Source organism: Megascapheus bottae, chromosome 8 (genome assembly GCF_031878675.1).
Source record: "Megascapheus bottae isolate mThoBot1 chromosome 8, mThoBot2.hap1, whole genome shotgun sequence".
Lineage (NCBI taxonomy): Eukaryota > Metazoa > Chordata > Mammalia > Rodentia > Geomyidae > Megascapheus > Megascapheus bottae.
This window is the reverse complement of record NC_143516.1, coordinates 5,053,214-5,074,180: the sequence shown is the minus strand read 5'-3', so window position 1 is coordinate 5,074,180 and position 20,967 is coordinate 5,053,214. Positions and strand designations below refer to the sequence as shown.

Genomic DNA, 20,967 nt, shown 5'->3' with positions numbered 1-20,967 from the left:
TCTCGTATTTATTTGGTTAAGCTGCCTGTTAGCTGTTCAAAGGTGTTGTGCCATCAGGACCTACCCATGTGTAGAGCATGCATATTGAATGAACAGTGTATGCATATGGAATGCACAGTATATGTATATGGCTGGCCCTGTGTGTTTTCATGTATGTGTATATTTTAGATCTAACTTCTCCACATGAGAGAAAATGTATGCATTTTGTCTCTCAGAGCCTGATCCACTTCATTTAATATTTTCCATCCATTTCCTAGCAAATAACATAACATTAGGGTCTCGTGTTTATGCTTCTTGCACAGCTGGGGTAGCAGCTTTTCATTGGTGTCACAAAATCCTACCAAGGCTGGCCTTGAACCTCAGCCCTCTTGTTAGTGACCTCCCATGTAGCAGGGATTATAGGTGTGAGTTACTACACCCAGATAGGAGTTTCTGATGTTGTATTTTGGGAGTGAAAACCCCAGTTCTCATGTGCTAAATTGGCTTGGGGGCACCAAGGCTGTCCTGAGAGAAGGCAGGACTGCCACTGTGGGGTTGGTACTTAGCAAGCACCAGACAGCCCGCTCCAAGGTGTGTGAACACTCCTCCCTCCTCCCTCACCAGTGTCTCAAGTCTCAGGTGCCTTTCCCCTGTGGCTTAACCCAGCATGCGCACAGGAGGACTCGGATTTCACCTGGCTCCTGCCAGCTGGAGGCTCTGAGTGGCAGACAGCTCAAGATGAAAGACAACATGTGTGTCTGCTGTAAGCTGAAGCCTCTAAGCCATAAACAGAAGGGACCCGGCGCCAAAAGCTCCTGCCCTGAAGATCGATTGTCGCACACTTATGGGGAAAGGAGAAGGTGACATACACTTAATAGTAGTGGTTTTCAAAAGTGATTCTCTGCAGAAATCTGCTGAGAAATGAGCTTCTTGACATGGCTCTCGAGTGAATTTTCAAAGCAAATACTCATAGAGCAATCTTTCGAAAATCAGCCATCATATTCAATATGCAGGGTAGAGCAGGAAAGCCTGCTGGTGTTAATAAAGTTAATTTGGCCTCAACTAAAAAAAAAATCAAAATAAAGGAATACATTTCTAGCCAGGTGCAAGTAGCTCACACCTATACACTAGTAACCTTAGCTATTCAGGAAACAGATCTGAGGATCATGGTTCAAAGCTAGCCTAAGCTCTCTATCTCACAGTAAGCACCATAACACTGGAAGTGGAGCTATGGCTCTAGTGGCAGAACATTAGCCTTCAGCAAAATAGCCTGGGGAAGAGCACAAGGCTCTGAGTTTAAGCTACAATATCAGCACAAAAAAAAAAAAAAAAAAAAGGAAGAGAGAGGAGGGGGGGCAGAGACAGAAAAAGAATAGAAAAGAAAATACATTTCCAATCTGAAGTGTAAGAAACTGTTCCAAGATCCGTCCTCTCAGGCTCCTTGATCTTTCCATATGTCATGTCTCAGTCATGTGGTGACTGTGTGCTAGTTTCTTTGGTCTGCCTCGTAGGAGGGAAACTGCCTAGCAGGTGTGTGTGTGTGTGTGTGTGTGTGTGTGTGTGCACGTGTGTCTCAGAACTGTTCTGATTACCTAGTCCAATATGCTATAAAAACAAAATTGCCATCGACTACGTTAATTGCAATTGATTGCTGAAAGGAAATGGTTTTGTTTTTTGCAAAGAAATGCTCAAATGATCAAAGGTTAGATTTGAGCTCAGGTTCTTGCAAAATGGAGTCATGCTGTGTAGAGCACCACGAGAGCAGACGGGTGGAAATGGTGCATGCCAGGGGCTTTTCTGTGGCCCTCTCAGTCAGAGGGAACCCGACTTGTGTCGAGAGTGTGGCCTAGGCAGGGTGCCAGGATCCCAAGCAGCTGGCAGGGGTTCCTTTCCTCCCGTGCAGGCACCTGTCGGGACCAAATGAGAGTGTCGTGTGAACTGAGAGACTTCGTCACTAAATGGGGCATCTCAGGCCTCGGCTTGCTTACTCTGCTCCAGGGCTGCGGAATCCAGCTGTGTTCAAGGCCCCATGCCATGCTCTGACTGCAAGCCAAGCAGGGGTTGCTGGGAAAGCTGGGTCAGACCAGAACTAGGGAGGGCCTGGAGACAGGGCTGCAGAAGGAGGCCTGGCTGCCTCTCAAGATGCCTTTGAGCCCAGTGTACAGGGAGCAAATGTCAGCAGAGAGTTGTCCTGTTTCCTGGAGCTCCATGATTTTCCTGGCTCAGCTTCCCTTCAGCCATCAGGGGCTGCTTCTGCCTGTTGGAGGGATGTGGTGTGGCTGGACCTGGCATGGCTGCAGGAAGAACGGGGTGGGGTAGTGCAGGTCTTTGATGGGCTGCTATCACCACGATGAGACCCTGGGAGCCCGTGAGAGGAGCCAGGCATCACTGCTCTTGAGCAGAGAGGACTTGGCCTCGAGTCCAGGGTAGACGTCAGGCCGTAGTGAGCAGGCTGAGTCATCTGCCAGTCTGCGGCACTCTCTGTGCCCGTGCATGTCTTCTGGAGGTGGACACCGTCTCAGCCCTTGCCACGTGGCCCTTGCCATGGCTGTGAGTCATTCCACAGGAGGACACGAGCAGAAACGAGACCTGAGAGCAGAACCAAAAGGAAGGAAAAAGACAAAGAGGACACAGGGTGTGAGCCGAATCTCTCGTGAGATTCTTGTTCCAGAAGCTGCTCTCTCCCTGCAGACCCAAACTGTCACCCTATCCAAGAACCCTGCTGGCTTCCCCTGGAGCCTCCATTTTCCTTTGCTTCTGCCTCTCCCCAGCAAAATTCCGTGTCCACACAGAACCAGCATGCTCGGCTGGGCCCCCTATGCAATCTTGACAGCACTCAGGACTTGTGCCTGTGACAGAGTTCTCAATCATGGGAAAGACCACGCATTTCTAACATGCCCCCACCTGGCTCAGTGAAATTCTGACAGCTGAGTGAAGGAAGTCGCAGGAAACAAGACAGTTCCACATGAGAAACTATTCAGAGTTCAGTGGCAAAGTTTCTTCTGTACTTTGGGCCACTTCAAACTTTCCGGTCGTAACAAGATAATTCTTGCAAAGCTGTGTTACTGAGGTAGGTTTCAGTCAGACAGACATTCTCTAATCTCAGGGCTGGCCTGGACTTCCTTGAAGTTCTCTGTCATAAATCCTGGCCAAAACAATTCTAAAATAAAATGGCTTTTCCTGATTCCAGTCAGTGGGAAATGTTATAACAACAGTTCTATTGTCATGTCCCATTTACTGTCCAGTACAAACTAACAGAAGAACAGCAAACAAAGTAAAGAAGCACAAGACCCAGAGAAAGGAAATGCCAGCAGTGTGCTCAGATCATGGAGTTTTGGTTCAGACATTTGTGTTTCTTTGAATTAGCTCACCCCTTTAACCTTGCAGTAATTTGTCGATGAAGTCTAACAATAGCTTCTGGATTTCTTGTTGGATCATTGAACATTATGTTTCTCCTCTAAAGCCTTTCAGAGTGTGTGTTTGTCATCTCATAGAAGTAATTTGAGCTCTCCAAGAAAACCAGTATTTGATTCCACAGACATCAGAACATGAAACCACCAAGCTTTTTTTTTTGGTCAATCATGGGGCTTGAACTCTGGTCTGGGACATTGTCCGTTAGCTCTTCAGCTCAAGGCTACTGCCCTGCTCCAAAAGTGGCTACAGTGCCACTTTTGGTTTTCTGGTGGTTAATTGGAGATAAAAGTCTCAAGGACTTTAGTGCCCAGGCTGGCTTTGAACTGTGGTTCTCAGAACTCAGCCTCCTGAGTCGCTAGGAGACAGGTGTGAGCCACCGTGCCCTGCTCACTAAGCTTTTTTAAAACAGACTATTTGGTGGTGTCTCAGTTGATGGGAGCAAGTTCTAGAAGGATTCTCTGTGTCATGTCACAAACGTACTTGTGAAATTAGAATCAACTTTGTGGTATTTATATCAAATCCAATAATGTTTAAAATGCTCTAAAAGGAAAGACCCACACACAACCGGGGTAATACCAGGGCTTTTGATCCTAGACGCAAATTTTCACATTCTGGAAAAGTCAATTTTATGTATGTGGCATTGGTGGTGGGGTTTCATCAGCTCAGCGGTGTGTGTCCTAAGCGTGGGTTCTTGGTAGAAAATGTTGGCTTTGGCAAGGTTTGAAAGGCGCACATATTGCTGCATGTTCTGAGAGGATGATGAAACCCGCTGACAGACAAGTGCTCTTTCCAAGTAGAGAAAAAGGAAGGCAGGAACTGAAGAAGTCAGAGAAGGCATCTTGGGTCCCTATCGCCACACAGACATTCCTCCTCAAGAAATCTAAAGCATCCCAGGATGGCAGATTTCTGGGAGAGATGGAAGCTGGGAACTTGCAGTCACACTGCACACAGCGTCAGGGACAGGAAAGGCCTGGGTTTACTTTCTCCAGAGGAGGATATTACTTAATCTAAAATCTGTTTTTCAATACGTTCCCTCTTTTTTTCCACTCTCTCACACCAACCTGTAATCTCATGCCTGAACGGGTTCCAGAGGGTCTTTGAACTCTGAAAGCTACCCAAGAGCTCTTCATGTGTACAGGACAAAAACTCGAGCAGAAGCAAAACAGACTCTTGCTTCTTGTTTTCAAAATGCCGGTTGCGTGAGATAGGACTGTATTTGTCCCAGTGAGGCATGTGCTTAAGGCTAATTTGGCATTCTCTTTTCCCCAAGCTGAAGTGTCAAATGAGGCACCTAAAGTTTGTAATTATTATTATTATTATTATCTTTTAATTCTCATTATGTTTCTAAGGCTCAGCCCTGTGTGTCTTATTTTGCTCTTTAATACCTGTAGTTATCAAATGCTTGGCCTAGTTGTGTGCTGTTCTATGCTTTGAGACACAAACTAGTCCCCTGGGATAATTACAGAGACAGACAACAGTGAGGAGCTATGGCTCGTGTTCTGAATCTGCCTTCCCCCTCGTTGGTCTCTATTATGTATTTTCCACTAGTTGCTGCAGTGCTGATAAATGCATCTGAAATGGCTATGCTGAGATGTCACCAGTTTTTGTTTCTACCATCATTTAGTCTGGACTGTTTTCCGTCCCAAATGTTAAGTCATTTCTATGTATTTCACATACCCTTGGAAAAGCCTTAACTGAATCTGATTATCTCAGCACATTTGTTCCAGGAAGTTATTACACAGTGGATCCAGAATCAAGCACAAGAAAAAGTTGAAATCACTGTTACCAGTCTAAACAGGTCTTATATCTTATTTTTGAAAAACTAGAGTTCAATACTCTTTGGAGGAAAAAATTATGGATAGCATTCAAGCATGCTTATTTTAGTAGGTCTGTGTTTTACAAAAGAATCTGTATTCTACATGATTAATTTGGTTATAACTGATTTTTATATGTGGGAATGTGAGGTTTAGTAAATGACTGGAATGGTTTTGTTTAAAGTATAAATTTGACTATAACAACAGATCCTTACAAAGCATTTCCTATTTAAAAAAATTAGATACCTGATGTGTTCATAGACATGATGTTGAGAGAACATCACATAATCCCTTATCTAAAATTAAAGATTAGCTTAATCTATCTGGCAAATATAATGTAACCCTTCTATTAATTGCAATTTAAAAAAGAAAAGGAAATTTGAAAGAAAAAGAAGGATTAGCTTAAGAACTGTGGTTATACATTGAATGTATTAAGTACAGCCACGTATGGTAATAGAATAGAAGAGAGATTCACAAACTCACAAATCATATGCAGAATTTATAAAACAATAACAGAATATAACTTTATCTTTATAAAATGTATACACATGTAAAAACACACAGACACATGTTTAATAGAATATGTGTATCAGAGCAGGGTTGCAAGTGGTGATAATGCTTTCACAGACACCATGTTAAATTTTTTTTAATTAAGTGATGGGAAAGATACTTTTGAAAATAATTTATTTTCCCACCTTTTGAATCTGAAAGTGTAATATTGTAGTAAATCCAAAGTTTTGAACCAAACATGGAAACTGTAGTCTAAGAAGTAGAAAGTTCATTTTACACACACACACACACACACACACACACACACACACACACACACACACACACAGCCAGAGAGAACTGAGGCTGGGAAGTCCAAGGGTGTTTGGTTTCTAGCTAAGGGAAGGTACCTGGGGGCGCTGCCAGGCAGGGACGCTCCAGACTAGGGGCCACCCTCTACCCAGCGTGGAAGAGTGACTTTACAAGGCCAAAAGAAGTGTTTGGGATGGAGAGCAGGAGGAAGCTCAGGGAGGGAAGCATAGGTGAGCTACGGGGACGGTGGTGTGGCAGAGAGGCTAAAGGAGCTGAGTCCTTGACACGACGGGAAGGGTCATGAAATAACTGTGAAAACCCGCATTTCATTCTGTAAGTGGTTAGGTTTAAACTGAAAAAGAGAATAATTGCATTTAAAAAAGAAAAAAAAAAAAAGATGCCTCACTCTCCAATACCACGGGTAGGGTCTGGACCTGGAAGCCGGTATTTATATTCTCCGTGCCGGTCAGCTCTGACTACTCCTCTGGGTAGGAAGGGTGTGCGTCCGTGGGCCACAGACCTGGCCCCATCCACGTGGCTGTGGCTGTGTGGGAGCACAACCCTTCTGTGTCCCCTGCATCCGCTCCTCTCCTCCCCACCCCACTCACCCTCCAGTGCCTGAGTTTGGGGCTTAGCTGTGCCTTTCTCTTCAGCCCTTTGCCACATGCTGTTTTCCAGCTTGTGTTTGTTATTGTTTTTCTGATGCTGCCCTTTGTCTTCCATCAGTGAGCCTCAATTGTGGTGGGGGGGAGGTGGAAAGGGAAGGAGAAAAGAAGAGGTCAGACTTTGGTGTGCTGGTGATTCTGGCTTCATTCTCCATTGCACTCTAAAGATGTGGTGCTGTAGTTGTAGGTAGGTTGATCTTTAAGCTTTCTCTTCAGGTTAATAAAGGCTCCCCCTCCCCACCTTTCACCTCTTCCCCATCTGCTCTCGGGCTTCAGAGTGATTCTGGTACAGACTTCTGGATGGTATGTCAACCATCTCTGGTGCTCCTGGGTGGGTAGACACAGAACCCTGGTCCCACCTTCCTCTGATGTGTGGCTGCTTCTGGTTTCCTGTAGGGACAACTATCACTGGGTTAGGTCCCATCCCCCACCCAGTGTGACTTCACTTACTCCCAACCATGTCTGCAAAGATGACTGCCAAAGAAGGCCACATTCTGAGGTTCCAGGTGACATGACCTTATTTATTTATTTATTTATTCGTTCATTCATTCATTCATTCATTTATTATTTTTGTCTATCATGAGGTTTGAACTCTGGGCCTGGGTGCTGTCCCTGAGCTCTTCAGCTCAGCCCTACCCCTGAAGCCACAGGGCCATTTCCAGTTTTTTAGTGGTTAGTTGGAGATAAGAATCTCATGGACTTTAGTGGCTTTGAACTGCAATCCTCAGATCTCAGCCTCCTGAGTAGCTAGGATTACACGCGTGAGCCACTGTGCCTGGCAAATGACTTTATTTTTATTTTTTTGCCGATCCTGGGCTTGAGCTCAGGGCCTGAGCACTGTCCTTGGACTTTCTCAAGGCTAGAGCTCTACCATTTGAGCCTCAGCACCAGTTCCAACTTTTTTTCTATGTATGTGGTACTGAGGAATTGAACCTGGGTCTTCATGCATACTAGGCAAGCACTCTACCACTAGGCCAAACTCCTGGCCCATGACTTAATTTTTTGAAGAACACTACTCAACTGAATGAAATGTGCCACAGTTAATTATACTGCAGAAGACATTAAAATACTTGGTAGCATCTGTCTATTTGTTGTATATACAACTGGATTCTGAGTTAATTGGTCAGAGGTGGTGCTCAGTTATTTTTTTTCCCTCAATTGCCCCAAGTAATTCTAATGAGTATCCACTGGTGAAAGCACTTTTAAACCTTGTGGGTCATGGTATTTATGCTGACTATCTTCATGCACTGATCAGAACGCAATTAGCAGTGTTTATTGCACACTAAACAATATGAAGAATATCACCAAGGGACACAGAGCTGTGGTGGCAGAACGGAAGCTCCCGGTTGTCTGACTCCAGGGCCAGCACTCCTGTGCCATGCAAGCCATTCGTCATCCCATCTTTATAGTCTCCATTATTTAGAGAAATTGTAAACATGTCAAGATGAATAATTGCATGTCCTCCTTACAAAGAAGTAAAACAGCCCACGGAAAAGGTTGAAGGATCAAAGATGTGTCTTCTGTCCCATAAAGCTAACTCACAAAGGCAAAGTTAACAAAAGACAGTATGGAAACAGACTGCAGACTTGCTCTTCTCATCATGTCACAGGTGTAGACAGAATGCCTGCATTTTTAAGACACCTCTCTATTCTGTTTCGATGCTCATTTGCTGAACCATCCATTAAACCTTGAGGGATGGCTCCACAGACAGGAAGACTTATAAGTCTCTGTCCTCTAAGATGCTTCTTTATATGGCGCTGTTTTGTCCCCCTGTTCAGGACAACAGAGCAGACTCCTCAGGCTGAAGCCACAACACCTGTTTTGGGCCTTTCCATTTGTAAATGCCAGACTCTTCACCCCCTGTGTGTCCTGAGCTTTCTTCATGCCTCTGTTTTCCTGGGGGAAGAACTCACAATCCCAGCCCTGCTGCAGGGGAAAGACGTGCAGCTCTTCAGGTTAAGCACAGATTGGCACGGCTGCATGCTGGCAGGCCCCCACTGGCCCCGAGGGACTACTCCTGTTCAGCCCCTTGCTCTCCTTACTTCTGCCTTACCCAACTCTGCATAGATAGGGTTGCTTCCCCCACCCCCATAACCTCCTCACATCTAGCTGTTCTCGTGAGAGCCAGATTACTATATTGGCTTCACATAAATTGACCCGGCTTCCGAACTATACCGGAATTCTCCAAAGAAGCACAGGGGAGACGTGCAAATACTAATGTGGCACGCTGTTTATAATAACCTCCTCCGGAGGGAACAAACTATGGAAACAACTATGAAATGACATTCATTTGTTCTGAAGGTGTGCCCCTAACTACCCGGAACTAGACCCCACCTCTTTCTGCGGGGGCAGGCTCTCCTAAGGTCTGAACCCAGAACCTTAGGATTGCTTGGCTCTCTTGCTTGGCGGGTGCTATTCCTTGAGCCATGTGTGCAGCCTTGCTTTTCAGATGGATTCTTATGGACTTTACTATCTGGGCTGCCTTAAAAGCTCAGTCTTCTAGATCTCAGCCTCCAATGTACCTGGGATTCTAGGCATGAACTAGTGGTGCTCCCACAAGGCCCTGGCTGGTAAAGGCTCCAGCCGTGCCCAGCACTACCCCACTAGAGGCTGAGCTCCAGCTTCTGAACTTAACAGAGTTCATCCTTACGACAGTTGAAACGGAGGCACATGGGTATTGTGACGACTTCAGCGACTCCCCTTTCTCCCAGAGCAGTACAAACAGTGTATAGATGCTGTTTCTCATCGCGTGTGATGACAGTCCAATGCTAGATGCCCTCAAGTCTTTGAATCTCTTCTGGACATGTTTGGGCAAGAGGACTGACCTAGACTTTTATGGAAAATCCAGCCCATGGTCATACTCTGATTGAAGATCAGACCTGGTCTCCTTAGTCTCTTGTCTTTTGCACACTTGCACTTGTTTTGTTTTTTTTTTTTTTTTTTTTTTTTTTACTTTCTTTTCACCTTTGACCCTTGTATATTAAAGATAGTTTTTCCTTTAAGAATAATTTGGAAGGGGCCTGGAGTTTGGCCTAGTGGTTAAAGTGCTTGCCTAGCATGCATGAAGACCCGGGTTCGATTCCTCGGTACCACATACATAGAGAAAAAGCCGGAAGTGGTGCTGAGGCTCAAGTGGTAGAGCTCTAGCCTTGAGAAAGTCCAAGGACAGGGCTCAGGCCCTGAGCTCAAGCCCAGGACTGGCAAAAAAAAAAAAAGAATAATTTGGAAATCACAATATATATAAATATAATATAACATATATATATTATATATCTATAACATATATTATATATAACATATATAGTGTGTCTATATATATACAAGAATGGATTTATATGTATATAATCCATATATATGTGTATGTATTTATCCTTGGGCCCACATTTTATCATTAAATTCAAAGAAATATGTCTGTTTGAATTTTAACGACTGGGAAATTCTAAGCAAAGCCCTTAGTTGGAAATCCTTCAAAACACTCAATTTCATTTTTCTGCAGACTATAGCAGTGGTGTTCCATGCACAGCTGCTCTAGTTCTTTATCAGATCAACTCTCTGCTTGTTCTAAGGAGTTATTCTGTTTGTGGAAAGGGGGTTTGGAGATTAATGAGTAACAGGATGAGGGCACATGGATTTATGAGCATTAGAAAACTTCTAAAATGTTTTTATGTGTGTACTCCTTGGGGGAAAAAAATTGAGGAAGGCATACTTGTTCAGCACAGATTGCCTTAACAGAAAGACATAAATTTGCTTGTGTCTTGTTCAGACTGAAGTAAGCATTCAGTGAGGTACAATGACCTTCTGCTGACAAGAAGTAAACCTCTGTCTCCCAAGGAAGTGCAGCAAGGCCATGGTACTTCCAATAAAGCCTTCCCTGTGCAGAACACAGGCTGGAGCTGTGTGTGTGTGTGTGTGTGTGTGTGTGTGTGTGTGTGTGTGTGTGTGTGGTATGTTGCTGTGCATCTCTTCAAGTACACACAGCTTGAGTTCATTTATTTGAAAGCTGGTAAGCTTCTAGACATGAAAAGAGAAACTAGGTTAGGTATTTCAAGAAAAAGGAATTTGCTAAGAGGCTTCTTGGGAGGGTTATGAAAGGAGGGAGAAAAGATGAGGAGAGGTGGCTTTTTCAGCGTCCAGGGGCTCAGTCCTTCTAGATAGTGAGTTTCAGAGCCCACACCACACTCGCGGTGCCGGATTTCTTGGGCCTCACATGGATGATTCTGCAGCCACCAAATGTCGTCCACTGCTAGGATTATAGGTGGGGCTGGCGCCGAGGCCAGGAGCCGAGTCCACCCCCTCTCTTCTGATTTCTGATCTGGCTCTAGCCTCTGACCGGATGCTGTTGGCAAAGGAGTCTGGGAAATAGTGGGTCCATGCCGCTGGTTCCCTGGGACTCAGAAAGTGCAAAAGAGCAGATGATATTTAGCACTTTCACCATTTAGACATTTGTTTTGAAATTATTTTATTTATATATGAAGTATGACAATTTTCTTTGCACTATTCCTCTTATGAGAAACATGAAAAGGATGAATCATTTTATATGAAAGAACATTTTGAGCATTTTAACTCACACAACTCAAAAGCAGCAGACTCAGGGGTCACCTTTGTGGGGTCCTCCAAGGTCATTTCTGAAAATCAGTCATTGCCTCTATCTTGCTAACCTGAGTCTTTGAGAGTACAGTGGGGGAGAGCAAATGCTACACTGTGAGTTTAGATGTTTGAATTGTCTCATCCTTCTCGAAAGCAAAATGTTGGCTTCTCCCTCCCCCCGTAATTACATCATATTTGCTTTCTCAGATTCTTGCACTTTTTTTTCCCCTGGTACTTTCTGTCTGTATTTAATTCCGATGGGTGTTTCCAGATAATGCTTTCGTAAAATGCATACCTTCAAAAACCGAAAGTGATGTAGAAAAAAAATCCTTGAAAGCCACAGCATTAGATTATTCCTGTTAGGCAAATAGTAAAATTCTTTCAAATGTTCTCAGTACTCTGAGGTGGGCCAGCTACTTTTTCCTCCCACCTTTTTTTCCCCTGGCTGTGTTAAGGAATGGGACATTGGCTATCTAACCAAGGCAAGAAGCTGGGCCTGTAAATAAATCATAGTTTACTTGTGAATATGTATTTATAAAACTACTCAAAATTCGTGTTTTATGATATGAATTTTAGCTTAATGCTATGGTCTAACGCAGGCTGGTTAAAGCATAGCATTTGGCAGAAGGCCTGATGCTCTGAAGAGAATCAGATCCACCCGTGTTCCCTGTCCCCAGTGGAGGTCCCTGAGAACAGGACTATAGTGAGAAGAGGAATTAGTAGCTGGCTCATCTTCCCATGATGTGGAGGTTAAAAGCTTTACAACCTTGGGGCATCAAACCAGGGGACAATTTAAAGCCCTCATTTGGATATGAAGAAAGAAATGAAGGGGGGAAAAAAAGATAGCTGATGACTTTTCTTCGTGTAAGTCGTGTTTCCCATTTCTTGCTTCCAGGAAAACTGTATGAGGACTTAAATAATGTATTAGCAGTTAGAAAAGTAAAAATAAACTTGAGGCTAGAACAGTACGCAAAGTGTGGCATTAATTGGGAATGGCAAAGGATTGAGTAACATTGCCATAAAAATCTCTCTCCATTCCCACTGGTTTGTTTATAGATACATGATTTCTGGGACCATAAATTTATAAAACTGAGCGACAGAAATAGACTTGCTGTTGAGCATCAGTTCTTTCTAGTAATAGATGTCCATCTGCGGGTCACGTGACCTCAGTTAGGAAGCCTGCGCCCTGTCAGTATTCTCCAAATGGCCCATTTCTAGCATGATTTCAGCCTGTGTCGTAATTATTTTTCAAAATTCACCATGGCTTATATTTTACCAAGTATGATCTGAATGTAATAATGAGTATAACTCAGAATAAGATCTAGTAGTTAGAAACTTATTTTCATGGCCATTTCAAAAGTTAAATGTCAGTTTATATAGACCTAATTACACATGGAATTGTGGGAAGTAACTTCTTTTTACTGGATGATGGCAGCGATCCAATCTCATATTTATGCTGGTAAAATGTGGCATAATGGGGACCAGAAGTGTGGCCTAGTGATAGAGTGCTCACCTAGCATGCATGAAGCCCCGGATCTGATTTGTTGGTATCACATACACAGAAAAAGGGGCAAGTATTGCTGAAGCTCACAGTGGTAGAGCTCTAGCCTTGAGAAAGCCCGAGGACAGTGCTCAGACCCTGAGTTCAAGCCCCAGGATGGTCAAAAAAAAGTGGCATAATACTCTATATACTAAAGTATAAATAAAAATATATTTTACTGGACATTCTTAATATTTAAAAATATCAGTATTTATAGTATACTATAAATTCCATTTTCTGAATTATTTAAACTGATAAAATTATGTCTTCCATATAAACATTCATATGATGATTTATTGGAAGAGGCTTTAAGAAAAAATGCTTAAAGACCATTGATGTACCCAGGAGAGTATGCTATAACCCCCCCCACACACACACACGTGTGTCTTTGTTTCTCTAGTTTGATCTTGTCTGTGTCAATGCGTGGATGCTGGACTTCACCCAAGCCATCCTGAACCTGGGCTTCCTGGTGGGAGCGTTTACCTTGGGCTATGCAGCAGACAGGTAAGACCAGATATGAGAACCGTTACATCCCGCACACACCGTGTGCACGTGGAGATGACGATGCTTTCTGTCACCTACCGAAGATAGCTTGACCCAATTCGGAGGCGAATTTCTTCTTCTACCAGTCATGACATTTGTACTTATATGGTTTGGCTAAGTTTTTAACAGTAGATTTATTTGCTGGTTCTGAATTCTCCAGGTAATATACTGTATCCCTCCCCCTTTTTCTTAAGTATTCTCTCTGTCTTTAATCTTTAAAAGGCAGATTGTAGGCCAGGTGCTGGTGGCTCATGCCTAAAATCCTAGTTACTCAGAAGGCTGAAAGCTGGAAGACTGTGGTAAAAAGCCAGGTCAGGGCCCAGGAGTTTGGCCTAGTGGTAGAGTGCCTTCCCAGCATGCACGAAGACCAGAGTTCGATTCCTTGGTACCACGTACGTAGAAAAAGCCAGAAATGGTACTGTGGCTCAAGTAGTAGGGTGCTAGCCTTGAGAAAGCCCAAGGACAGGGCTCAGGCCCTGAGTTCAAGCCCCAAGACTGGCAATTTTAAAAAAGCCAGGTCAAGAAGGAAAGTCCTTTAGCTCTCATCCTCAATGAACCAACACAATTCTGGATTGGAGGCATGGCTCAAGTAGTAGAGTACTAGCTGTGATCAACCAAGCTGAGTGAGTACAAAACTTCTGAGTTCCAGCCCAGTACCAGCAAAACAAAACAAAAACAATACAGATCATTTCATTTTCCTCTAGGCTATAAGGGAAGGCTAAACCTTCCAGATAATAGAAGAAGAAACCCAGGTCATTGGTTCTGAACCATAGAACATGGGTTTATATATCTGAAACACTCACGCAGTAAACACTGCATAAATACCCTGTTACCACTATTGCTCTTTAAGAAGGGCTGGAAAACAGGTTTCTGTAGCCCACAATTCTGGAGGTCTGAGAGCATGGTGTCAGCCGCTGCCTGGCTCTGGAGAGGGCCTGGGAGCTGGCAGCATCCCAGCGGTGAGATGCCACTGCATGAACGGGATGGACTGAGAGCTGCCTTGGTCCCTCTTCACAGACACCAGCGCGGGAGAGAACTACTCACATGGAAGCCAGCATGAACGCATTCGTGAGGTAGAGCCCTGCAATGACCTAGTTATCTCCTGCTACTCCTCACCCCCTCGGTGCTGACAAGTCTGGGCCCAAGCTTCCAGCACAGGAACCTTTAGGGATCAAACCAAGTCCAAATCATAGCAATAAACAAGTCATGCAATTTACCACAGCAACTGGTTAATGGGAGAAAAAAAAATCACATAGTATCAGTCTATACAGTAAGAAGTGAACATCCTTAACTTAGTAAAAAAGAAAGCTTACAAAAGAGAAACTTCTAGCTACCCCCACACTAATGATAAGAAACGAGAAGCTTCCCTATCAACATCAGGAGCAAAACCAGGGTCTTCCAGGGTCTTCAGTGTCATACTAGAAATGCTGGCTGATGAAGTAAGGAAAGAAAAGGAAATGAAAGACACTGAGTGGGGGAAAAAGAACTGAACTGAACTGTCATTATTTGCAGAAACATGATTGTGTAGAAAGTCCTAGGGAATCAACAACCACAATCTTGCGAAAATTGTCCTGAAAGGAGTTAGTGAGCCGAGCAGTGTCGCAGGATACAAGGTTAATACCAAAAGTCAGTGGCTTTTCAATATACTAGGACTAAACAAGTGGAATCTGAATTTTAAAATATACTAATATTACAACCCTCTCCAAGTAAAGTTGTTAGGCATAAATAAAGCAAATATATTCAAGATCTATAAAGATCTGTAAAGCTGATGAAAAGCCAAGAGAACTAACAAGGTGATAAACGTTCCACGTTCATACATAGGCAAGATGCCCATTCTCCCCACCCTGCAATCCTAATCACAATCCCATCATGCTACATTTTGCTTAACAACCTGATTCTAAAGCTTATAGGAAAATGTGAAAGACTCAGAATAGCCTACTATATTGAAGGAGAAAAATGGAATCAGAGCAGCCTGTCACAGTGACAAGAGTAGACCTAAATGTAGAACACAAAATGCAAAACCTCTTGAAGATTTTCTCTGGAGAAAATCTAGGACTCTTTGAGTTTGGCAATGATTTTCTAAATATAACATCAAAGGCATGATTCTTGAAGAATTGATAAGCTGGTCTTAATTAAAATGAAAAGTTTTCTGCTGTGTTAAAAAAAATAAAACAGTCAAGAGGATGAAAAAGATAAGACATAGGCTGTGAAAACGTATTGGCAAAAGGACTATTTGACAAACAGCTGTTATCCAAAAGATACAAAGAATTCTGAAGATTTAACCAAATAAAATAACCTGACTTTTAAAAAGAAAAGTACACTCTCTGATGTCTCCTCTATGATTTTGATTTTTTTTACTTTTATTTTATTTTTATTTTTTTGCCAGTCCTGGGCTTGAGCTCAGGCCTGAGCACTGCCCTTGGACTTTCTCAAGGTTAGAGCTTGAACCACTTGAACTTCAGCACCACTTCTGGCTTTTTTCTATGTATGTGGTACCGAGGAATCGAACCCAGGTCTTTGTGCATGCTAGGCAAGTACTCTACCACTAGGCCAAACTCCCGGCCCCTGATTTTGATTTTTTTTTTAAATGTACAGATGATTAAATAAAGATGCTCCACATGCTAGATCATCAAAGAAATGCAAATTATGCCCAAGATATCTATACTTACATTCTAAGTGGCTGACGGCACATTAGAGCACTGGCAATGCCAAATGCTGTTCCGTGTGTGTAACTGAGGGAGTGTTTCTCCACTGTTGGTGTGCTGCAGTGGTAAAGCCACTTGAGAAGACGGTCTGGCAGTCTCTGTGTTTTGTCTCATAAAACTAAACATATACAATCCAGCAATTTCAGTCCTTGGTGTTCACTCCAAGATGCTGAAAACGTGTATCCACACAAAACCTGGACATACTGTTACAGCAGCGGTAGTCACGATTGCCTAAATTTGGAAGCAACTGCAATTTTTTTTCCAGTAGGGGAATGCATAAATAATCTAGGATATATCTAGACAATGAAATGTCGTTCTACACTAGAAAGAAGAAATCTACCCGCTGAGCAGGGCATCAGGCAGGGGGGCAGGGTGCGATCTGAGGCCTGCGAGTCTAGAGCTCACTACTGGCACTCCTGGAAGTGTGTGCCAGATGGTCTCAGGGCAGACAGGCGGGTACCACTGTGTACCAGTCTAAGTGCCCCCTGGTTGGGGCCTGACTTGGTTGAGTGAGAGGGTTGCATTATTGCTTGACCTGGTGTGTAGGAGGAGCTCACGAGCCTGGCTTTTCCTGCTGTAGATTTTATACACCCGTGTGTCCATGTGTCCTGGGCTACTTTGGTAAGTTCATAGGCAGTACATAAGCAAGGTGGGGGTTAGTCTGCCTTGTGGTTTGCACTAGACAGATGATGGTTGTTTATTTCTGCTAACGATATAGAATCCTTCTGCACTTAAATTGGAGAAAACTGCTATTTTATAAAATGGAGGTGCTCAGGACAAGCCCGGGCTGTATAATAGGAAGTAACCTAGAGCAGGCTACAGCCTGATATCCACATGGTACATGCTGAAACCTGCTGGGGTTCACAAAGGAGAGATGGTAATGGGCTAGTTACCCAGATATCCCGCTCCCTGCAGTTGGATTTCAAGCACCTGAAGGCTATCCTTGAGTTGTCACTCTACCACTTGAGGCACAACTTCACTTCCTGCACCAACTTTAACCCCTTTTCAGCAATTCTGTAATCCCTGCTATAAAGTATAAAGCGTGAGCTAAGACTTAACACTAGTATTTAACTACTTAAGTTAGCATTAGAATAGAGGAACCCATTTGCTACTGGCTATTGAGGGATACCAGTAGTACTTGGTGATTTAATGTCCAGGTCACGTGACTGGCGATCCATTCAGGCAAGCTGATAAAGGAGGACTCCTAGCTGTAATGTACCTGTGTCACTTCATTCTGTCCCTTTCTCCTGTGACTCCGTACATAAAAGGTACTAGAAGGGGTCCAGTCCATGCCATTAGGAGACTGAGCCAGTGTGTCAGTGAGAGAACCCCCTTTGGGGAAGCTTCTTTAAACTCTGTTGTGTCAGTTCACAGGGACACATTTCACTTGTCTTGGTTTTGACATATAACAAAGCTTCTAGCTTTCCACAGTTCTTTAATTATAAGTACTCATTTAAATATTATCATAAGTTGGGCGCCAGTGACTGTAATTGCAGATACTCAGAAGGCTGAGATCTGAGGATCATGGTTCAAAGCCAGCCCAGGCATGAAAGTTTGTGAGACTCATGTCTTCAGTTAAGCACCAGAAAAATGGAAGTGGTGCTGTGACTCAAAGTGGTAGAGCACTAGCCTTGAGCTGAAGACCTCAGGGACAGCACCCAGGCCCAGAGTTCAAGCTCTGTGACTGACAATATATATGTATATATATATATATATGTAATATTACTATTGTCTAGTGTAAAAAGGAAGTTACAAAAAGTACATTTTCTGTGCTTGCAACTTCTCTGGGGAGGGGAAGGGGGATACTGGGACTTGAACTCAGACCTTACATTTTCTCTTAGTGTTTTCGCTCAAGGCTGGCTCTCTACCACTTGAGCTGCAACTCTACTTCCAGCCTTTTGATGGTTAATTGCCCATAAAAATCTCGTAGACGTTTTAATCTTGGCTGGCTTCAAACTGGGATCCTTCTATCTCAGCTTCCAGAATAGGATTACAACAGTGAACCATTGGCACGTGACCAAGCCACTGTGTGGAGGAAAATGTTGAAGTTGATCTCTTCTCTCCTTTTCTAAAAGGTATGGCAGGATAGTCATTTACTTAATATCCTGTTTCGGCGTCGGCGTCACCGGTGTCGTGGTGGCCTTCGCACCAAATTTCCCTGTGTTTGTGGTCTTCCGCTTCCTCCAAGGTGTGTTTGGCAAGGGGACATGGATGGCTTGCTTCGTCATTGGTAAGACTTCTGCGCCCTCTCCTCTGTGGGAGTCTGGGGGAGGCTGGCCTCAGAGGGGCAGGCAAGGCCATTGCAACCACCCCAGACTCATCTGGTTACTGATACCATTTCTGCAATAAGAATGCTCAGGAGCAGAATTCTGACTGCAATAGGAACTGAAATATTTCTTTTCATATTAGCAGAAATTTAGAAAGAGATAGAAAATTTGGGGCTCTGATATGGAGTATAAAACCGTGTAGTGAACAACTTCTCTCACTCTTTCTCATGGTTATCACAAATTCCATGATTCTGCTTTACTAGAAACTGATTTCCATATAGATTTTAGTAGCTCCTTGAAGCAACAGTTTGAAGCCTTTTTTGTGTATCGGTGCTGGAACTATAGTTAGATGTTACATTCATAAGTTGTCAAATACCTTTTATCTCCTATATAAGCAGAGAATGTTTTACACATGGGAAATACGTACTGAAACGAGCTTGTTTATAATCTTTGCGATCTTCCATAACTAGAAAACTTGACCTTCAGCTAGGAAAGAAGCAATCTTCCCCCATGCTTTCTTGTATCACTGAGAACATCGTAGGTGCCCCCTTTTGCTCTGCTTCTAGCTTAGCACCGGCTACTGGCTCTAAGGTTTGGTGGATTCATGCCCCGGAAAATAAGAACACCCAGTTTCCACTACTGCTCCAGTATTCTGGACATCCACTTTCTCAACACTCAAGCAATGCTTAGAAAACTTTCTAGCATCTCTGAGAGAGTGATCGCTGCTGACTAGAACTGAGAAATAACATTTCCTCCATGTTTTTTTTCCTGTTGGCCAGTCCAAGTGCTTCAGTTTAGAACCTGGGTATTCCCCTAGCATTCTTTTTTTCAAGGCTAGCACTCTACCATTTGGGCCATGACTCTACTTCCAGGTTTTGGGGTGGCTAATGGGAGATAAGAGTCTAGCGTGTCTCACCAGTGGTGATGGATTTGGCAGGTGGAGTGTGTGTGTGTCTGTGAAAGCTGATCTTCACTTTGCCTTACCTTTTGTGTTTGTTCCTCTGCAGTGACAGAAATAGTGGGTTCGAAACAAAGGCGGATTGTCGGAGTTGTGATTCAGATGTTCTTCACTCTGGGGATTATAATTCTCCCGGGAATTGCCTACTTTATCCCCAGTTGGCAAGGGATCCAGCTGGCTATCACTCTGCCCAACTTTCTCTTCCTTCTTTATTACTGGTAATGTGGTCACATAGCATTTATACTTGTTCCCTAAGAATGCAAAACCCACATAAGGAAATGAAAGCCATAAAGATTTCTGCTGAACTTTGAGAACTACTTAAAACAGGAGAATTTACAACTATTATTGATTGTACCAAAACACAAAAATTTAAACAAAGTGTTGCATTATATGTCCATGTTTTGTAATAGTTTCTTGAAGATGATGAGGCAAAAAAAATGTATCTGTCAGTATTTCAACATGCAAATTAAGTGTAATGTAATTAATTTCTTTCTTTGTAGTTTCCATTAAGCAGATGGACAATGATCCAGGAATTCTCTGAGGAATAGGAAAGTATTAGGAAAATTAGAAAATTAAATTATCAAGAAGATGCAGGTGTATACATTTGAATCTTCTGGGTCTGATCTCTTTTAACAACTCCTGTCATTGAATTTGAATATATGGGCAAATCATTTTACATAAATTTGGTTTCTAACCTTTCCTAAATACTCACCAGGCACAGTGCTATTGGATAACTTGGCCTTGGAAGAACAATATGATATCAGTTATCTTTATGAGTAACGACTCAAAGATTAGGTTAGATATTTTCCGTTTATTATTAGTTTTCAGGGATAATCTATATTTCAGAGAGCCTGTTGCCAGCTCTGAAAGTTGCTTCCACTTGTTCTTAATTGTGATACAAAAATTCAGGGGTCACCGTTCAGGTTTTGACGTTCCTCCCTTTACTCAAAGGACTTTCTCCCTTGCTAGGGTGGTTCCTGAATCTCCCCGCTGGCTCGTGACTCGGAAGGAAGGTGATAAAGCATTACAAATTCTGAGACGCATTGCAAAATGCAATGGGAAGTATCTTTCGCCAAATTACTCAGAGGTAATTATAATTTTACTCATTACTAGTAACAAAGATTGTTAAATTGGGTAAAATTAATTTATTTGCCATTGATGCACTGGATTTTGCATTTTAAAATTGCATGCATGTTGCAAAACATCTGACTAAGCCATTTTGGGCTGTGTTAAACTGATCGTTTCAATCCATACTGTAATGGTTCCAACAAGTTTCTTGAATTATTGTAGTTTATGTATGGTAGACCTCATAGTACGTTCTAGTTCACATTGATTTCACACACTGTAAATCTGTTCGTTTGTGTGTGTGTGTGTGTGTGTGTGTGTGTGTGTGTGTGTGTGTTTTGATGCTGGAAATGAACTCAAGGCCTTGTGCATACTAGACAAATGTTCCATTTATCACAGAGCTAAACCTCCAGATTCTCTAAATCTGTTCTAGGCATTATCTAAAGATTTGGTTTAAAATTTAGTTTTGGAATATTATTAATTTGAGAAAAATGCAATATTGCAGCTTAGACTTGCATTTGCTTACCAACCTTCTTTCCTCTTTCCCTCTCTTTCTCTCCCTGTCTCTCTTCTTTCCTTCCTCCCTACTGTATTCCAGTAGCAAAGACCTTTTGCATGACTCTGACCTC

General features: G+C 43.0%; 1 protein-coding gene across 1 annotated transcript in view; it reads left to right on the top strand.

Annotated features, from left to right (window-relative positions):
- Nucleotides 1-20,967, top strand: part of Slc22a3 (solute carrier family 22 member 3) — a 58,199-nt gene that overhangs the window by 9,781 nt on the left and 27,451 nt on the right. The window contains exons 2-5 of the mRNA XM_090337871.1: nucleotides 13,201-13,304; nucleotides 18,124-18,278; nucleotides 19,323-19,491; nucleotides 20,243-20,360. Of these exons, the coding sequence (XP_090193997.1) occupies nucleotides 13,201-13,304; nucleotides 18,124-18,278; nucleotides 19,323-19,491; nucleotides 20,243-20,360 (546 nt within the window). The remainder of the gene's footprint in view (nucleotides 1-13,200; nucleotides 13,305-18,123; nucleotides 18,279-19,322; nucleotides 19,492-20,242; nucleotides 20,361-20,967) is intronic.